General features: G+C 34.8%; 1 protein-coding gene across 2 annotated transcripts in view; it reads left to right on the plus strand.

Annotated features, from left to right (window-relative positions):
• PIGK (phosphatidylinositol glycan anchor biosynthesis class K) overlaps positions 1-19,825 on the plus strand; it is a 134,244-nt gene that overhangs the window by 49,104 nt on the left and 65,315 nt on the right. For both annotated transcript variants that reach the window (XM_020878831.2, XM_070467899.1), the window contains one exon: positions 128-300. In XM_020878831.2, the coding sequence (XP_020734490.2) occupies positions 128-300 (173 nt within the window). The remainder of the gene's footprint in view (positions 1-127; positions 301-19,825) is intronic.

Here is a 19,825-nt window from a genome sequence, read left to right on the forward strand (position 1 = left end):
ATTTTCTTTAGGTTGGGAGAGTTTTAAAAATATACTACAGTCTACTATGTTGTGTTAATGAGTTTAATATAAGCTGTTTGAATACGTAAGTATGTGTATTTATTATTGCTATGTGTATTTTTTTCAGTTTCAGGTGTGCCCCAAAAGTCTGTGTGTGTCTACTCCTGGACACCGCACTGATCTTTTTCAGAGGGATCCTAAAAATGTCCTGATAACTGATTTCTTTGGAAGTGTACGGAAAGTGGAAATTACAACAGAGACTCTTAGTTTGCAGCCAGATTCAGGAGTCATTGAAAGCAGGTATTCATCTTAAATTATTTTTTGAATAGAGTATTCTAGTCTCATGGTTTGTAAATTTTTATGTGATATAATAATGAGATGAATATTAGTATTTATAAATAAAATTGCACCTTTCTGCCCATTCTTCACTTTGGTTGGTTCTTTGCTTTTCAGATTAATGGGCAAAAGCTCTGAATATCAGTGACAAGCTATAAGATCTTGATCAGGGTTATGTTGTAGCTCCAAAATATGATGTTTGTAAGTAGTGTGAATTCAGACTTGCTTTTAAAAAGACTGAAACCTTCCTGACAACTGATTATCTTTGAGCCATACTTTCCTGTCAGTAAAGGTGTATATGATGGTTCAGAAGACCTTCATAACTTTCAGACATTAATACTCTCTAACAAATGTGTATGTTGTCACCTATTGAAGTAGAAGGTATTAAATGACGTAATACTGAATAGGGAAGCTGACAGCTGGGCATTTAGAGTATAATAGGCCCTAGGAATCTGGCAGAGGCAAGGCAGATAAACATAGAAAGGGGAGATGAGTGCCAGGAGAATATAGATGCCAAACGTATACTTCAAACCCTAGCACAGTGCTTCTGTTTTCAGGATTTCTCTGGACTCCAGCAGTCTGATTAGTTCTTTGCCGTGTATTTTGTTTCCCAGAGTCTGGGTGGTTTATGAGTCTGGTTCAGGCCTATCTCTGGCTTTTGTCTGGTGTTGTGTTCTATTAAACAGTTTATCTGGGGCTGTTGTAAATTTGAAGTGGCCTTTTATGAACAGGTGCCACTGTTCAGGGTTTCTCTGGGGTCCCTTAGTTATTAGTTAGGGAAAGGAATGAGAGAAAGAGAAGTAGGTATAAGCCAAGTACTTGCCTCTTGAGGAGTGAATTGTGTGTGAGTGGGCAGTGTGTGCATGTGTGTGTGTGTGTGTGTGTGTGTGTGTGAAAGGGAGTGAGAGACTGAGAGAGGCTGGTTGATTTTGGCTATGTGACTTTAGAAGTATAGATGCTGTTCTGTTTTTCTTCTCTGTAAACATTTTTAAAGGCAACATACTTTGTTGGGGTTAAGTAGTGTCTCAGTTAATAGCCATTTTCTTGAAATGCATAGAAATCAATATTGTTTGCCATTCAGCTTCGTTATTTGGAATTGTTTAATGCTGTCTATTGGAAACACATACTTCAGGGAGCTTTCCTGGATTGCTAAATGGCAACACATAAATTACTTTAAATTTTGAAAATTTCAAAGATTTGTAATTGAGGTTGTGAATGTTTTAGAAATAAATTTTAAAAGCTAGCAGTAAATGTATTTCTTAATGAAGATTTGAAATTAATTTTATTATTTCCTATTATGATATTCAAAGTCTAGATTTTTTTTGTTTTCAATTTCCTATGTCTGTTGGCTTTAAAAATATTTTCTTGAGACAACAGATGATATCTGACAATATTACTTTTATTTATTATTTAAATACTGTTTCAAGTTACTTTTGTAAAATAGCTAAACTATACCTTAATACTTAGCAATTGAAATTGAGCTACTGTATGTCTTTTACCAGATTCATTTTGTAATTTTCCTTGAACCTAAGTCCATAATATACAGGATACACCTTTTGTTAATCATCTGAATATTGCATTAGTGATAAGGACTGTCTTTATACTTCCTCTGTACTTATTTTCTATTCTGTTCACTTAACACAGTATTAAATATAATAATTGTGCAATAAAAATGATTTCAGTGGAATTCTACTAAGTTTTATTATATATTCTGGAAAGATGAAATTTTATCTCATGAAGTATCTCTATATATAGTTCGAAAGCAAAAGTTGTTGGTGCTGATAATTATCTTCATTTATCTTTAATTAAGGAGAAATTTATTTTAAGCATCAAGGCCAGATATCAGGCACTGTATTTTATTTTTTTAATTTTTGTTTTATATTGTAATGTAGTTGATTAACAGGGTTGTTGCTTTCAGATACTCAGCAATGAGCAGACACTGTTGAATTAGAGCACCCTCTAGTGTTTATGAATAAATTTTATTTAGAACATTGCTCGCAGATGGTTTCATAATTACTGATACTTGTTATCTAATTAATTTAGGAGGATTCAATTCTCAACATATTCCAGAAATTTTTTCTTGGGTGATACAAATATTGTCTCATTATTAGAGGTGTTATTTATATGCAAGTATGAGTGGAAGTTGGATGTTTGTTTAGAGAAAAGTATATTAAGAAATCAGCTATCACAAAAAGCTACTTTATTAAGGAAATTATGGGCTTGAATGCATATGTAATTTTACAGATCTTAGGTTAAAACACCAATACAATTAGTGTTATTAAAATCGACAGTTAAGCTTTTAAAAATAATACTTTCTACATATATTAGGAACATAAACTCATTTTTCAGATTGTCCATATTTCATATTTTGTGTATTAGAGCAAGCTAAACCAAAATCCAATATGATGGAGAACATTAGTACATAAACTTGACTGAAGTAGCTATATGAAATAATTGTTTTTTTATGTCTTCCAACATACACGTATTATATGAATAAGGTACAGTCATATACTTCAGTGATAATCATAACCTTAGCGACAAGACTTGTGTTACCATGTGTCTTATTGTGTTTTTAGTTTATTTACAAGAACAAATGAGGTAAAATAACGGATGGTTGCAATAAGCTTGCCTTATATAACTTGATTCTGAACTATTTTATCCCAGTGTATAGGTTGACTTTGATAAATAAGCAGACAAACAACCTCAAACAGTTGGGCTTTCTAGAATATAGTAGTAAGTCCATGTCAGCATTACTTGGTGTACCAGAGTACCCTACTATATGGGGAAAATAGCCTTTAGCTTGTGAATGTAAAAAATACCCACACTAAAATGTAGAAGTGTAAATTCTGTAGGCATTACCCAAGAAATAATGAAATCTTGGACAATATCAAGTATAAATACTCAATTTTTACCTTGGTTGGTTAGGTGACATCTTACTATGTCTGACTTTTGCTTTATGCTTTAAATTTAGGCACTTGATTCTATTAATTTTTTATTGTAATTTTATTCTGTCATACTATAGAATTTCTTTCTCTCTTGAGGCAGTCTTTAGCAATTGAAAATTTTGAATCTAACTGGAAATTTGAGCTGGATGCTTTTCTTACAGATTTCTTATAGATAGAGGGATGAAAATGACCTTAACAAGGTCAGTCTGTGTTTTGGACACCAGAGTAGAACTCTTTCAAGGGCTGGGTAAGGAAGTCTGCAGCTTATATAGGAGTTCAAAGATCAGAAAGTTCCTGCCACAGTTTCTAGATTTTGAGCCTTTTCTCTGTGCTTCATGCTTTATATAAGGACTATTGCCTAGCCTTGTTGGATTGAAAATAATAGAATCCAACCTGAGCTAGCATTATTTCCTTAAAGATACCTCTTATATAGATATTCTGTGTTTTATGGGACCCAAGGGTAGCTTCCAGTAAGTGACTGGAATCAGGAAGCAGAAATCAGTCAAAAATGTGTCTATGTGTTGTTCTAGACTTTTCTTTCTCTCCTGCTCTGAATGTAGGGCATAGAATGTGTCTGCACTGCTCTTCTGGAGCTTTATATCCATTCTATTCATCATACTTTGGCCACCTGATGTGAAGAGCTGACTCATTGGAAAAGACCCTGATGCTGGGAAAAATTGAGGGCAAGAGGAGAAGAGGGTGACAGAGGATGAGATGGTTGGATCGCATCACTGGCTCAATGGACATGAGTTTGAAGAAACTCAGGGAGATAGTGATGGACAGGGAAGCCTGGTGTGCTGCAGTTCATAGGGTTGCCAAGAGTTGGACACAACTTAGCGACTGAACAAAGATTCATGAGTAAGTGCAACTAGAGAATTAAGTTGCTCATTCTTCATTCCATATTTCATTCTTGAGTAGCCCAGCTTGAGTCAGTTGCTCACCTCTGACCCAGCTGGGCGGTAGTGGGGTCATTTAACACAAAATCTAGGCTACTGGAGGGCCATCCCCAGGTGGATAAGATGAACCTTCCAAAATAAACTTGGAAGCTAGGCAGATACCCTCAAGGAAAAATTACGTTAATCCCACTTAATTCACATAATTATGAGGCAGGTTAAAATTTCCCATTATACAGATGAGTAAAGTGAGACTGAGAAAGGTTAAGAAAGCTGCCTAAAGTCACACATCTAACAAATGGTGTAGCCAAGGTATGAATCCAGGAGTGCTTCCTGCCTCTGAAAAATATATATTATTTTATTCTTTTATAATATACCCTGAGTTTACATGCCTTGCTTGCTTTTAAAATGATATAAAATGTAAATGATAGCACAGTGAATTATCAGAAAGCAACTGCTCATGTAACCACCAGAAAAAGAATTAGAACAAAGATGGTACACCAGAAGATCCCCCAACACTTACACCCCTTCTCAATCTCTGCCCTTTCACTCCCCCTCAAGGTTAACCATTTTCCTTTCTCTTAAACGGAGTTTGCTTTCTTGCCCTTCATCTTGGTTATATCACCTAAACAGGTATCTCTAAACATTATATTTTGTCGTTCTTGCATACTATAGTACTATGTTTTTGGAAGTCATTTTATATTGTATGCACCTGTAGTTTTTTTTTTCCTTCTTTTTTTAGTTTGGTAAAATTACCCTTTTTTAGTATACAGTTCTGAATTTTGATAAATGCATGAACTTTGGATAATCACCATGCCAATCTATTATTAAAATTTTTCTAATCTGGCTTCTTTTACTGCTAGAATGCATGTCAGATTCATTCCTGTTGTCACATATATCTTCAGTTTGTTCCTTGTTATTGGTGTATCTCACCAATTGGAGGATATTTGCCCTCCAGTTTTAGGCAATTAAATAAAACTACTATAAACATTGTATACAAACCTAAGTTTTCATTTCACTTGAGTAAATATACCTAGGAGTAGGTTTGCTGGGGCATATGGAAGTGCATGTTTAGCTTTATAAGAAACTTCCAAACTATTTTCCGTAGTCATTGTACCATTTTTCATTTCTACAGATAGTTGTTCCATATCCTTAATTAGACTTGGTATTGTCTTTTTAATTTTAGCTATTTTGTGGGCAGGTAGTGGTAATCTCATTATGATTTTAATTTGCAAACCCCTGGTTACTAAGGATGTTGAGCATCATTTCATGTGCTTACTGGTCATTCATATGTGTTTCATGAAGTGCCTTCAAGTCTTTTGCTCATTTTTAAAAAACCAGGTTGTTTTCAACAAAGACCTACTGTATAGCACATGTAACTCAGATCAATGTTTGTGGCAGCCTGGTTGGGAGGGGGTTTGGGGGAAGAATGGATACATGTATATGTATAGCTGAGTCCTTCTGCTGTTCACCTGAAACTATCAGGACATTGTTTGCTAATCAGCATCAGTTCAGTTCAGTTGCTCAGTCGAGTCCGACTCTTTGCTGCCCCATGGACTGCAGCACGCCAGGCCTCCTTGTCCATCACCAACTGCTGGAGTTTACTCAGACTTATGTCCATTGAGTCGGTGATGCCATACAACCATCTCATCTGTTGTCTCCTTTTCCTCCCGCCTTCAATCTTTCCTAGCATCAGGGTCTTTTCAAATGAGTCAGATCTTCGCATCTGGTGGCCAAATTATTGGAGTTTTAGCTTTAGCATCAGTCCTTCCAGTGAATATTCAGGACTGATTTCCATTAGGATTGACTAGTTGGATCTCTTTGCAGTCCAAGGGACTCTCTAGAGTCTTTTCCAACACCACAGTTCAAAAGCATCAGTTCTTCAGTGCTCAGCTTTCTTTATAGTCTAACTCTCACAACCATACATGACTACTGGAAAAAAAAATAGCTTTGACTAGATGGACCTTTGTTGGCAAAGTAACGTCTCTGCTTTTTAATATGCTATCTAGGTTGATCATAATTTTCTTCCAAGGAGCAAGTGTCTTTTAATTTCATGGCTGCAGTCACCATGTGCAATGACTTTGGAGCCCAAAAAAATGAAGTCTGTCACTGTTTCCAGTTTCCCCATCTTTTTGCCATGAAGTGATGGGACCAGATGCCATGATGTTAGTTTTCTGAATGTTGAGTTTTAAGCCAACTTTTTCACTCTCCTCTTTCACTTTCATCAAGAGGCTATTTAGTTCTTCTCTTTCTGCCATGAGGGTGGTGTCATCTGCATATCTGAGGTTATTGATATTTCTCCTGGCAGTGTTGATTCCAGCTTGTGCTTCATCCAGCCCGGCATTTCTGAGATCGTTCTGTTGTCTCTGAGGTTGCATCCAATTGGTGCATTTCAGACTCTTGTTGACTATCATGGCTACTCCATTTTTTCTAAGGGGTTCTTGCCCATAGAGTAGATATAATGGTCATCTGAGTTAAATTCACCCATTCCAGTCCATTTTAGCTTGCTGATTCCTGAAATGTCAGTGTTGGCACTCTTGCCATCTCCTGTTTGACCACTTCCAATTTGCAGATGACATCACCCTTATGGCAGAAAGTGAAGAGGAACTAAAAAGCCTCTTGATGAAAGTGAAAAAGGAGAGTGAAAAAGTTGGCTTAAAGCTTAACATTCAGAAAACTAAGATCATGGCATCTGGTCCCATCACCTCATGGCAGATAGATGGGGAAACAGTGAAAACAGTGGCTGACTTTATTTTTTTGGGCTCTAAAATCATTGCAGATGGTAACTGCAGCCATGAAATTAAAAGATGCTTACTGCTTGGAAGGAAAGTAATGACCAACTTAGACAGCATATTAGAAAGCAGAAACATTGCTTGTCAACAAAGGTCTGTCTAGTCAAGGCTATGGTTTTTCCAGTGGTCATGTATGGATGTAAGAGTTGGACTATAAAGAAAGCTGAGCACTGAAGAATTGATGCTTTTGAACTGTGGTGTTGGAGAAGACTCTTGAGAGTCCCTTGGACTGCAAGGAGATCAGTCCCGGGTGTTCATTGGAAGGACTGATGCTGAAGCTGAAACTCCAATACTTTGGCCACCAGATGTGAAGAGTTGACTCATTTGAAAAGACCCTGATGCTGGGAGGGATTGGGGGCAGGAGGAGAAGTGGATGACAGAGGATGAGATAGTTGGAAGGCATCACCGACTCAATGGACATGGGTTTGGGTGGACTCCTGGAGTTGGTGATGGACAGGGAGGCCTGGCATGCTGTGGTTCATGGGGTTGCAAAGAGTTGGACATGACTGAGCGACTGAACTGAACTGAACTGAATTTACCTTGATTCATGGACCTAACATTCCAGGTTCTTATGTAATATTGCTCTTTACAGCACTGGACATTACTTCCATTACCAGTCACTTCCACAACTGGGTGTTGTTCTTGCTTTGGCTTCGTCTCTTCCTTCTTTCTGGAGTTATTTCTCCACTGATCTCTAGTAGCATATTGGGCACCTACCGACCTGGGAAGTTCATCTTTCAGTGTCCTATCTTTTTGCCTTTTCATACTGTTCGTGGGGTTCTCAAGGCAAGAATACTGAAGTGGTTTGCCTTTCCCTTCTCGAGTGGACCACATTTTTCAGAACTCTCCACTGTGACCCATCCGTCTTGGGTGGCCCTACACATTACGGCTCATAGTTTCATTGAGTTAGACAAGGCTGTGGTCCATGTGATCAGATTGGTTACTTTTCTGTGATTGTGGATTTCATTCTGTCTGCCCTCTGATGGATAAGGATAAGAGGCTTATGGAAGCTTCCTGATGGGAGATACTGACTATACCCCAGTATAAAATGAAAAGTAAAAAAGCTGAGTTGTTTTCTTATTGAATTGTAAAATTTCTTTATGTATTCTGCATACAAGTCTTGTGTCAAATATATGTATTGCAAATATTTTTTCTTAGTCTTTGGCTTTCCTTTCATGTTCTTAATATCTTTTGAAGATTAGGAGATTTAATGTTGATAAAGCTCATTTATCACTTTTTCCTTTAAGCTTAATACTTTTCATACTTAATATTCACTCCTCTGTGCAAGGATTCTTAAGCTAAATCAAGGTCATAAAGACTTTCCTTTATTTTCTGCTAGAAGCTTTATAGTTTTAGCTTTTATGTTTAGGATTATGGTTTATTTTGAATTAATTTTTGAGTATAGCGTTAGGTAGGAGTTGAGGTTCAATTTTTAAAATATGAATATCTAGTTACTGCCACACCATATGTTGAAAAAATTGAATTCATTATTGCATTATGCTGATGCCTTTGTCAAAATCACATGACTGTATGTGTGTGGGTCTATTTCTGGACTATACTCTGTCTTGATTATTTCAGAATTAGAATAAATCTTGGAAATTACCAGTTGGAGGACATTTGTTTTTATAAGTCCTACAAGTTAGTTTTTCTTTCTCAAGGTTCTCTTGACTATTCTAGATCCTTTGTTTCCATACAGATTTTAGAATCAGCTTGTTTGTTTCTAAAAAAACCTATTAGAATTTTGATTGAAATTGGATTGACTTCATATGTTAATTTTAGAAGTATAGACACCTTAACAATATCGAGTCCTGTGATCTATGAACATATATCTGCATTTATCTAGATCTCCTTTATTTTCTGTCTGCATTGTTTTTATAGTTTTCAGTGGATAAGTTTTCCATACTTTTCATTAAATTTATCCCTAAATATTTTTGGTTTTGATGCTATTTTAAGTGATATTTTAAAAATTTATTTTTCATTTGTTGCTCAAATATAGAAGTACAATTAATTTTTATATTGACTGTATTCTTGGATTTTATTGATTCTGGTATTGATCAACACAATCCCAGTCAAAATCCCAGCAGGCTTTTTTCTGTAGAGATTGACAGATTCTAAAATTTACATGGGAATATAAAAGACCTACAAAAATATTTATTATATCATGGATCATAGGAGTTCTAGCCTCTGTAATGTTTGCTAGGAAATTAGATAAAATTTAAATGTATACATTCAGTAGAAACATGAAATTTGGCCAAAATAGTTTGTGAGAAATATGAAGCTGTGTGATAAAACAATTCACTGAAAATTGCTTATAGTGAACTGATATGATTATGAAACTTTATGAACCAAAGATTCATCAAAATGGTTCAAACAACAGTTGACAGGATTTCTCCCCTACTATTCTACATACTACTCTGTTTTTCCAAGTGATTAATTTACTCATTGTTATAATTCTATATTAACTTAAGCATCTTATTTGGCCATTTATTTTATATTGTTATTTATAACTGTTAGTTGCAGTTATTCAGAAGCTCATTAAAGTAGAATATCAGCGCATAAAATTCATGTGGTTGATTTATAAAGATACCAAAACTGATGGTTAAATTATTTGTTTTGTCATTTTATATACACATAAAGTTTTTTTAATTGAAGTATAGTTGGTTTACAGTATTGTGTTAGTTTTAAGTGTACAGCAAACTGATTTATTTATACATATCAACACATATATATAAATACTGTTGTTCAGATTCTTTTCCATTATAGGCTATTATAAGATGTTGAATATAGTTCCCTATGCTATGCAGTGGGACTTTGCTGTTTATTTCATTTGTATTAGTGGTAGAGTGTATCTGCTGATCCCAAACTCCTAAATTGTCCCCCTCCCTCCTCCCCTCCCTCCCCCATCTCTCCCCCTTTGGTCACCATAGGTTTGTTTTCTGTGTTTGTGAGTATGTTTCTGTTTTGCAGTGCATTTGTATTTTTTAGATTGCACATATAAGTGATAGATATGTCTGTCTGATTTACTTCATTAGTATGATAATCTCTAGGTCTATTTATGTCACTGCAAGTGGCATTATTTAATTCTTTTTTATGACAGTAATATTCCATTTTATTTATATACCACAGCTTCTTTATCCATTTATCTGTTCGTGGTTATTTAGGTTGTTTCCACATCTTGGCTGTTGTAAATAGTGCCACCAGAAACACTGGGATGCATGTGTCTTTTTGAATTAGAATTTTCATCTGTTTTGGATGTATGCCCAGGAGTGGGATTGTTGGATCATATGATAACTTTATCTTTAGTTTTTAAAGGAATCTTCATACTGTTCTCCCTGGAGAAGGCACTGGCACCCCACTCCATTACTCTTGCCTGGAAAATCCCGTGGACAGAGGAGCCTGGTAGGCTGCAGTCCATGGGGTCGCTAAGAGTCGGATACGACTGAGCGACTTCACTTTCACTTTTCACTTTCATGCATTGGAGAAGGACATGGCAACCCACTCCAGTGTTCTTGCCTGGAGACTCCCAGGGATGGGGTCGCACAGAGTCGGACACGACTGAAGCGACTTAGCAGCAGCTGCATACTGTTCTCCACAGTGGCTAGGGTTCCCGTTTCTCCACACCCTTTCCAGCATTTGTTATTTGTAGACTTTCTGATGGTGGCCATTCTGACCAGTTTGAGGTGATACCTCTTTGTAGTTTTGATTTGCATTTCTCTTACAGTTAGCGACAGTGAGCTTCTATTCATGTGTTTGTCAGCCGTCTGTGTATCTTCTTTGGAGGAATGTCTGTTTAGTTCTTTTGCACATTTGTTTGATTGGGCTGTTGGTTTTTTGATATTGAGCTGTCTGAACTGTTTGTATACCTTGGAAATTAATCCCTTATTGGTTGCATCATTTGCAAATATTTTCTCCTATTCCATAAATTGTTCTTCATTTTGTTTATGGTTTCTTCTGCTGTGCAAAGGCTTTTAGACATAAAGTTCTTACTGTTACAGTTTAAAAATAATGTGTTGATTATTTTATGGGCAGTTTTTTTACACAATTCATTTCACTATGTGAAATTGAAATTCATTGAATTGGTTTATGACTTTTAAGAAATCAGTGTATAGAAATAGTATAGCAGAATGCAGTATATCCTTTTGTGTAAGTAAAACCTCTCTGAATATAAATTAGTAAATATTACCTGGACTAAAGATAGTAATTTCTAACTGGTGTTTTTTAGTATTTTAAACTGTGTCAGAGTAAAATTAAATTTAAACACTGAACATATAGAACATAAAATTTTTTTTAATTTTGAAAGATTTCAAAATGACATGGTATAATTATTTGTAAAAATGGAACATTAGAGCTTAATCCATTGGCTAAATGTTTAAAGAGTATAGGTCTCAAGTATATGGAATATTTGATTGTGGGACCTTTACGGTTTCTTTGAATTCTTTAATTCTATGTTCTGTGGCTCTTGTAATTTCCTCACTAATTGTAAAATTGTTGCTTTACCCCACTAAATTAATATTTAATATCCTAAATGAGTTCAGTCAACTTATTAATATCTATTATCTCATGTTACAGAGGCTATTAGAACACATTGATCAAAGGCAGGGTCATTGGAATCAATCTGCTTCTAAATTCAGAGTCTGCCATTTAATAGCTGTGTACCTCAAGCAAACCACTTGATTTCTTCGATTCTCTCTGTAAAATGGGAATAATCATTCCACTTTATAAAGGTTATTAAGATAATTGATTTTTATTTTGCTTGTACAGCTCTTCTGTGCTCAAATAGTAAAGTGCTTAATAAATGTTAACATTGAGAGAATATATTACATGTACTATAAAAATTATTGCTAGAATTCTATTTTTAGTATAATTTTGCCATTTATAAAAATAATTCATTCTGCTTTTTATTAATCTAATATTGGAAAGGAGATATTTCATATCTGGAGGTTTGTCACTTTATAGTCAGACGTACTATTAAAAATTGGGAAACTGTGTTTTACCAGAAGGTGGCAGTAGAATTACATATTTGTACATTAGAAAGGCCTTTTTTTTTTTTTAATGCTAAAGAGTGAGGTAGGCTGTACTTTTAAAATAAATCATAGTAGTTTTTTCTTTGTACCATTATCAGGAGAAAAAGAGTTTTGCTACTGAATTGTCAGTTTTAAAAAAGTATGGTAAAAGTACCCTGTATATGTAAGTTGTCTTGCTTTAATAAACCTCACAACATGGAATTTTGGCTATAAAGTAGGTAAATCTATAGAATCATTTTGAATTGCTACTCTTCTGGCATATTTTTAGGGATTAATTTATATTTAAAGTAATTAATAAAGTAAAGGATCAGAAAAAAATTTTAAATGTGTGAGGATTATTTGTGATAAATAATAAGGATAAAACAGTTTTTATAATTTATCAGTGGGGAAAACTGGATTCAATTTTTAAAAAATTAATTCATATGCTACACGTTAGGATTTTAGTTGTTAGGTAAAGCAAGAGGCAGAAGACATTTATATTAACAACATAAATCAGTAATCCCATTTCAAAAGCTGCCACTTTTGTTGAAATCACAGTATCTCATTACATGGTTTCCAAATATTTTATCAGTGAAGTGTTGCCCAATTATTCCTTCTGGTGCTAAATCAAACCTTTAAGGCAGTCTCACGTAGGTAGAAAGAGTCTGGAGATGAATGGATTTGTATTCAAGTTTTGGTTTGGTTCTTGGCTTTATGTCTTAAGGCACATGACTTAATCTGTCTGAAACTCAGATACTTTCTCTGTACAAGGGTGATCTACCCTCTACCTTCAGAGTTAGTGTGAGGATTAGTGATAAGGTATATAAAATGAGCATACTCTGTCAGTGTATTTCTAAGGATCCTCCACATAAAACTCATCACAACCGTACTGATGTCTCTCTCCAGTGCAAAAGACAGAGTGGAAGTATTACCATCTTTATTTGATTTACTACAGCTCTATATAACTTGATTTACGTTTTTACCAGCCTTGCCACTTAGCACCCATTCTGACAGGAATTATTCTTAGGTTGGCCTTCCATGCTTACTCATGCAGTTGATTTTTTAAAAATACCATTTTAAACTTTATGCTTATTTCATTGTGTTTTTATCATACCAAAATCATAAGTACTAGTTCATTATTGTAGTTTATCAGTCTTTCAGAATACTCATTCTGACTTCATAATATTAAGTGTATCTGTAGGTTTTATTGTGGTGGGATAAATGAAGGGAGAGGACCATAAGGTCTTTATTAGCAGTATCCTCATGATTGATATCAATTTTGGGGCACAGTTATTGTTTATTAGAATACTATGATTTTTCTCAGGGATAATGGATGATTTGACATACATGACAAATTTTTTTGTAAAATAAAGCCAAACTGTACCATAAAACTCTAAGTCATTTATATGATTTTTCATTAAATTATATGCCTTAATAAATATTATTTAAAGTATGTCTTTTATAAATGTTATAGATAATTTCCTACAAGATGGCAGGTAATTAAGAATGCTTATTTCAAAATTGATTTTCTCGTAAAACTAAAGAAAAAGCAGGAAATTTAAAAAGTTCATTTGGTTTTTTGTTTTGTCCTGGTGATATAAATTACCAGGTACTTTATATTTGATATAAATATTTGTGAGAAATATTTACATGAGAACAGGAACATATTAATATTATATTTCTTCATGAACATTATTGACAGTTTTCATTTGAGCTACAGATGACATTAATCTATGCCACGTTGACTAACTTTATTATTCTTCATCTTTGTCTACATGAATTTCAAGTATGCAAAGTTCTTGTCATATTCAGTAATATTTTAGACTTTGCACTTTCTTTTGTTTGATTAAATTGTCACATATTATTTTGAAAGTACTTTCACTAAGAGAGACATGCAGTTGATATTGTTATGGAATGTCTTTTTTCAGTGAGATTGATCAACCTCATTTTAACTTCCAATATTAAGAGCCTTTTTTTATATATAATTTTAAAAATGTTAATTTTGTTACACCAAAAATATGTGTATTAAAAGTATGTAGCTTGAGAGATGGAGTAGGAGCATTGAATGCTTTAGGAGAGTATTTTGCACTTTCACTTTAAGGTACTGAGACAGGTAATAATGAGTTATATGACTAGACATAAATTATGAGTTTAGGCAATTTCTGACTTAAAGATGCCACACCCTGTTTCTGTTGTTTGCAGTAGAAGTTGCAGCTGCTCTAATTGCTTTGTATAAACATGATGTATACATTTAAAATCTTGTATTCAGTGTTAGGGAAAGCTCTAACTTATGTTTTAAAAAATAACTGATGTTCATTCATAGTAATTTCTCTTTAGTGTGCTAAAACTCTGTAATAAATATCTTCTAAATCAATGAAGATGATTAAAATGCATCTTGTATGCTTTTAATGTTAAAGGTAATTTTATTTCCCTAAATCTTTGGAAATTAGGCACAATAAACCTTGAGTATCCAGATATTAGGTAACTCTAGTAATAAAGAATACGTGAAAGTTGCTAGTGAGGGGCTCTGTGCGTGAGAAATTCCATTTGAACGAAACATTTCTCAATAAATGAATACCCTGTAATAGTCAGAAATAGATATAACATTGCATTTTTCTAGAACAAGAAATTAATATAAGTGAGTTAGAGGGGCTTGAAGGTTTGAAATTAAAAAAGAACAATCATTTGACTTCACTTTTGGAGTTGTTGCTGACTCAATTATTCTGAAATAGTCTTCTATTATAAAAAACCTAGATGTTATACAGGTATAGGAAAAAAACCCCACCTTTTTAATAGGTATAAAAGAAAAGCACTTTTAAATGCATAGCTGAGCTACCAAGAAAGTAGTTGTGTGGAGACAAACACCATTGTTTGATGACTTGCATTTCTGACTTTTTCCAGATTGAACTAGAACTGGTGGCAATTCCTTATTAAGGGAAAGAGGCTGGACAGGTTCGCTTTCCCATAATGTTTTTAAATAGTCACAGCTGATATTCCAAACATGCATCTTCCCTAAAGTGAAAGTGAAAGTCACTCAGTCATGTCCGACTCTTTGCGACCTCATGAACAGCACAGTCCATGGATTTCTCCAGATCAGAATATTGGAGTGGATAGCCTATCCCTTCTCCAGGGGATCTTCCTGACTCAGGAATTGAACTGGGGTCTCCTGCATTGTAGGCAGATTCTTTACCAACTGCGCTATCAGGGAAAGCCTGTGCATCTTCCCCAAGCAGCTGGCAGTAAGCTAAGATTCTTTGTCTCCTTTGCAAGGCCTGCTTAGCTTTACTATAAAACAAATACCAGTGGGTGGGGTTGCTCTCCCGGAGCCAATCCATGTTGTGTCCAGCTGCACCTTAATCCAACATGTCTTTACAGAAGATGGTATTCTTTATCCTACTGAAGGCTTTTTTTTTTTTTAAATCTGTGAGGCAAAAAATATCTATTGCTGAACAGTCGCTCTCAGTAGAAAGCTCCACTTTCTTCAATGATAGGGAAATCTCTTGGAGAAAAATTTGGATTTAAGGACCTAAAATTCAAGTGGTACACAAACATAGAAGGTAAGGTTCCCTATAATTACTGCTATAGAAATCTGGAATTCTTAATTACCATGGCTTTGTGTGAGATTCAAGACAAAAGGCTGCACATCCATTTATGGATGGATGGGTTTAAAAAAGTAACTATCAGCTTAAAATTGACTACCAGTTAAACTATCTTTACAGAATGAACAAAAATAGGGCATTTTCACATACAGAAAAGCTGAGAGTATTTTGAATCAGTACTTTCTTACTTAAACAACATCTGAAGGAATCGCTTCTTGGAGATGGCAAAGGAGCCAGAAGAGAGAGATCTGATACAAAGTAGTGAAAATGGAAGTATATGCTAAGTTGCTTCAGTTGTGTCTGACTCTTGCAGTAAAAACTGATTATGTTTTATAGTTGTGATAGTACTAATGATGATAATTATTTGGGGAAGTAAGATAAATCAAAGTACTGATGTCTTTAATAGCAGTATGTAGAAAGAACAGGAAGTTGTTGGTTTGGTAAGTATGTATTTTTACATATTAAAAAGTACTTCTGACTGTCTAGAAACAAGAAATAAGATTAAGAAAAGAACAGGATAGGAGAAGAAATGGAATTAAAAAAAAATCAGTGAGGAGGCAGCAAAGCACTGAAGGTGAAACAAAAAAAGGAAGAGTAGAAACTACAAAGTAGGCAAACAATTATAATTAGAAGTTGCTTATAGCACTAAAATTAAGTGAATTAATCCTAGTTTAAAACAGATCATCATATTAGGATAAAAAGAAATATAACTACAGACAGAAAACATACTGACATTACATACTGAAAATAAAAGCATTACCAAACAACTGTTACTCAAAGCTTGTGTAGATTGATATGAGATAAAATAGACGTCAGGAAAGGGCACTATTAAATGTAATGAGGGCAACTGATGGCAAAAGATTTACTCATTAGAAAGATAAAAGCATGTTAAGCTTTTAGTTATCTAATAGCATAGCCATAATATATATTTTTATAAAAATTTTTATATAAAAATTTTTTATAAAATTTATATAACTTACAAAAGTTTGATAAATTCACCACTGTAGTAGATTTCAATATCACATTATCAGAAATTGATTAAAGATTCCCCCAAAGATATGAGCAACATGATTCACTGATAGATTCAACAGTTAGAGAATAAACATTCTTCTCAAGGCCATATCAATACCTTAGGAAAATTGACCCATAATTGGCCAAAAAGCACACCTTAACAACTATAAAGTGTTTGTAATGTGGAGCATGTTTTTCTGATCACAATATAGTTGTTAAAATCAATAGCAAATAAGATTATATATTTTATTGTTTAGTATATATATGTGTGTAGAAATTTAAAAGCACACTTTGAGTTATTCTTAGAATAAATAAAAATGATGGAAAAATTTAAAATACTTAGAAGTGAATGATAATGAAAATTTTAATTATCAGAAGTAGTTGGATATAGATTCTGATTCTGGAATGAGGAAAAAATTTGCACTAGGCTTATGTTTCTACCAAAAACAGCTAGAAAAACCAGACAAAAACAATACTTTTAAAGGCTACAGAAGCAATGTGGACAGAGAAGGTAAAAATAACAGATTTGGGAAAACTTCTCAGAGATGAGCTGAAAGTCTATGACCACTTCTCCACTGAGTTAATTTGCTGATTCTGGGAGTAAGCCAAAGGTTGAGAATCTGGGTTTGCTCCAGGCAGTGGGTCATTCATTGCTTGTGGATAGAGAAACCAGCAAAAATTTTGGTGATTGTGTGAGGTTAGAGTGACCCAGTTGTTAACTTGATCAGAAATTAGTTTCCCTTTTAAGATATTTGTCTCAATCACATGACCAGTTTCCCTTTTGAAATATTTGCCAAATTTTGAAGCTTAAGGAAAGCTAATTGCTGAGCGGAAAACTTCTGAAAACAAAGGACTGAATTTCCTAGTCTTAAAGTTATGAAACAATAAAGATCTTCAGGGTGTGAGTCCCTGAAGCATATGCCAGGTGAGAGTTGACAGTTCTGGAGATTGTGGTGAACTGACACAATTTCAAGCTACTTTCTCTTTGGATACACTTACTGATTCTAGATGCAACAAGAGCAAAGGTCAGCAAATTATGGCCTATGAGCCAGGTTTGGCCTGCTGCCTGTCTAGTAGGGTTTTTTTTGAAAACAGCCACATTCACTTCTTTATTCATTTACATATTGTGTATGGATGCTTTCGTGCTATAATGGAGAGTTGAGTACTTGTGATAGAGACTTTATGGCCAGAAAGTCCAAAATAGTTATTCTTTGGCCCTTTGCAGGAAAAAAGTTGTGTACTTCCATGTTAGAGGAATCTGGGCTTGGTCTCAGAGTATCAGTAATGGGGACAGAGTGACCAGTACAGCTATGGCAATTCAGTGGGGCTGCAGTGCGTAATTCTGAAGCTATGCAGAGCAACGGGACAAAAAACTAAGCCAGGAACCTCTGAACAGCATGTGGAATCTTCTGCAGTCACTCTTTGTTGAGGTGACAAAGACCTGCCAGGCTTCAATTTAAAATCTTGAAGGGTCTCACCATGAGACTAGGGGTAAATTAAAGATTGAGTGAGTTTTGTCAAAATTGTGAGACAGTCTTAATTCAGCTTAATCACTGACTGAATGGTAGTGTTCTACCATTCACACCACCACTCTCTAAGTGCCTACCAGAACAATGTGTGGATCTTCTCAGATGGAAAATAGCATTGTCAGTAGGTTTTTTTCCCCTCTTTAAACAAGTATGTAGTGTGCTATACACAATCAATAAAAAATTACTAGGTGCATAAAATGGAGAACATTAGGACTATATTGTGTGTGTGCTAAGTCACTGTAATCGTTTCTGACTTTTTGAGGCTGTATGGTCCATAGCCCTCCAGGCTCATCTGTCCATGGGATTCTCCAGTAAGAATACTGGAGTGTATTGCTGTGCCCTTTTCCAGGGGATCTTCCCAACCCAGGGATGGAACTGATGTCTCTCATGTCTCTTGCATTGAAGGCTGGTTCTTAACCACTAGCACCACCTGAGAACGCCTTATGACTATATTACAAGAGAAAAACAAGCAAAACAGAATATAGAAGTAGACCTCAAAGTGATTAAGAACTTGAAGTTAGTAGAAAAGAACCTTGATATACCTATTTTTAATATGTTCAAGAAAATAGGGAAAAATTCTTGGAAACAGATTAAAACATAGGGAATTCACTAGAAATATGAACATATCTAAGACATTGAAATGATGATTCTAGAATTGAAAAATATAGTATCTGAATTGAAGAACTCAATGACTGGCTTGACATCAAATTGGATACATCAGAAAACTGTGTAAGTGCACTTGAAGATAATTCAGTAGGGATAAGATCCAAGCTGAAGCAGAAAGAAAGAAAAGAAGAAAAGAACAGAGGAACAGAGGGAGTGTGAGAGGAAGGGAAGCAGGAATGAAGGAAGGAAGAAGGAAGAGTAAGGGATATTATTAGGTTCAGTAAAATGTTGTAATGTATGTAAGTAGTGTCTTAGAGGACAGATTGAAAAGAAGGAAGCAGCAATACATGAAGAGATAGTGAGCTAAACTAATGAAACGTATGAAACACATCAGATTCAATTAATTCTACTAATTCTCAGCAGAATGAATACAGTGAAACAACATCATAGTCAAAATGTTGAAAAATCACAAAGAGAAAAATCTTAAAAGTCCACTGAGAATGCACATTGCCCTTAATACTGACATAAACAGTGGATGATGTAAAGAACAATATTGCATAGGAGCCTGGAATGTTAGGTCCATGAATCCAGGCAATTTGGAAGTAGTCAAACAGGAGATGGCAAGAGTGAATATCAACATTTTAGGAATCAGTGAACTAAAATGGATTGGAAAGGGTGATTTTAACTCAGATGACCATTATATCTACTACTGTGGGCAAGAATCCCTTAGAAGAAATGGAGTAGCCATCATAGTCAACAAAAGAGTCTGAAATGCAGTACTTGGATGCAGTCTCAAAAACAACAGAATGATCTCTCTTTGTTTCCAAGGCAAACCATTCAATATCACAGTAGTCCAAGTCTATGCTTCAACCAGTAATGCTGGAGAAGCTGAAGTTGAATGGTTCTAGGAAGACCTACAAGACCTTCTAGAATTAACACCCCCCCAAAATGTCCTTTTCATTATAGGGGACTGGAATGCAAAAGTAGGAAGTCAAGAAATACCTGGAGTAACAGGCAAATTTGGCCTTGGAGTACAGAATGAAGCAGGGCAAAGGCTAATAAAGTTTTGCGAAGAGAACGCACTGGTCATAGCAAACACCCTCTTCCAACA

This window comes from Odocoileus virginianus, chromosome 5 (genome assembly GCF_023699985.2).
Source record: "Odocoileus virginianus isolate 20LAN1187 ecotype Illinois chromosome 5, Ovbor_1.2, whole genome shotgun sequence".
NCBI lineage: Eukaryota > Metazoa > Chordata > Mammalia > Artiodactyla > Cervidae > Odocoileus > Odocoileus virginianus.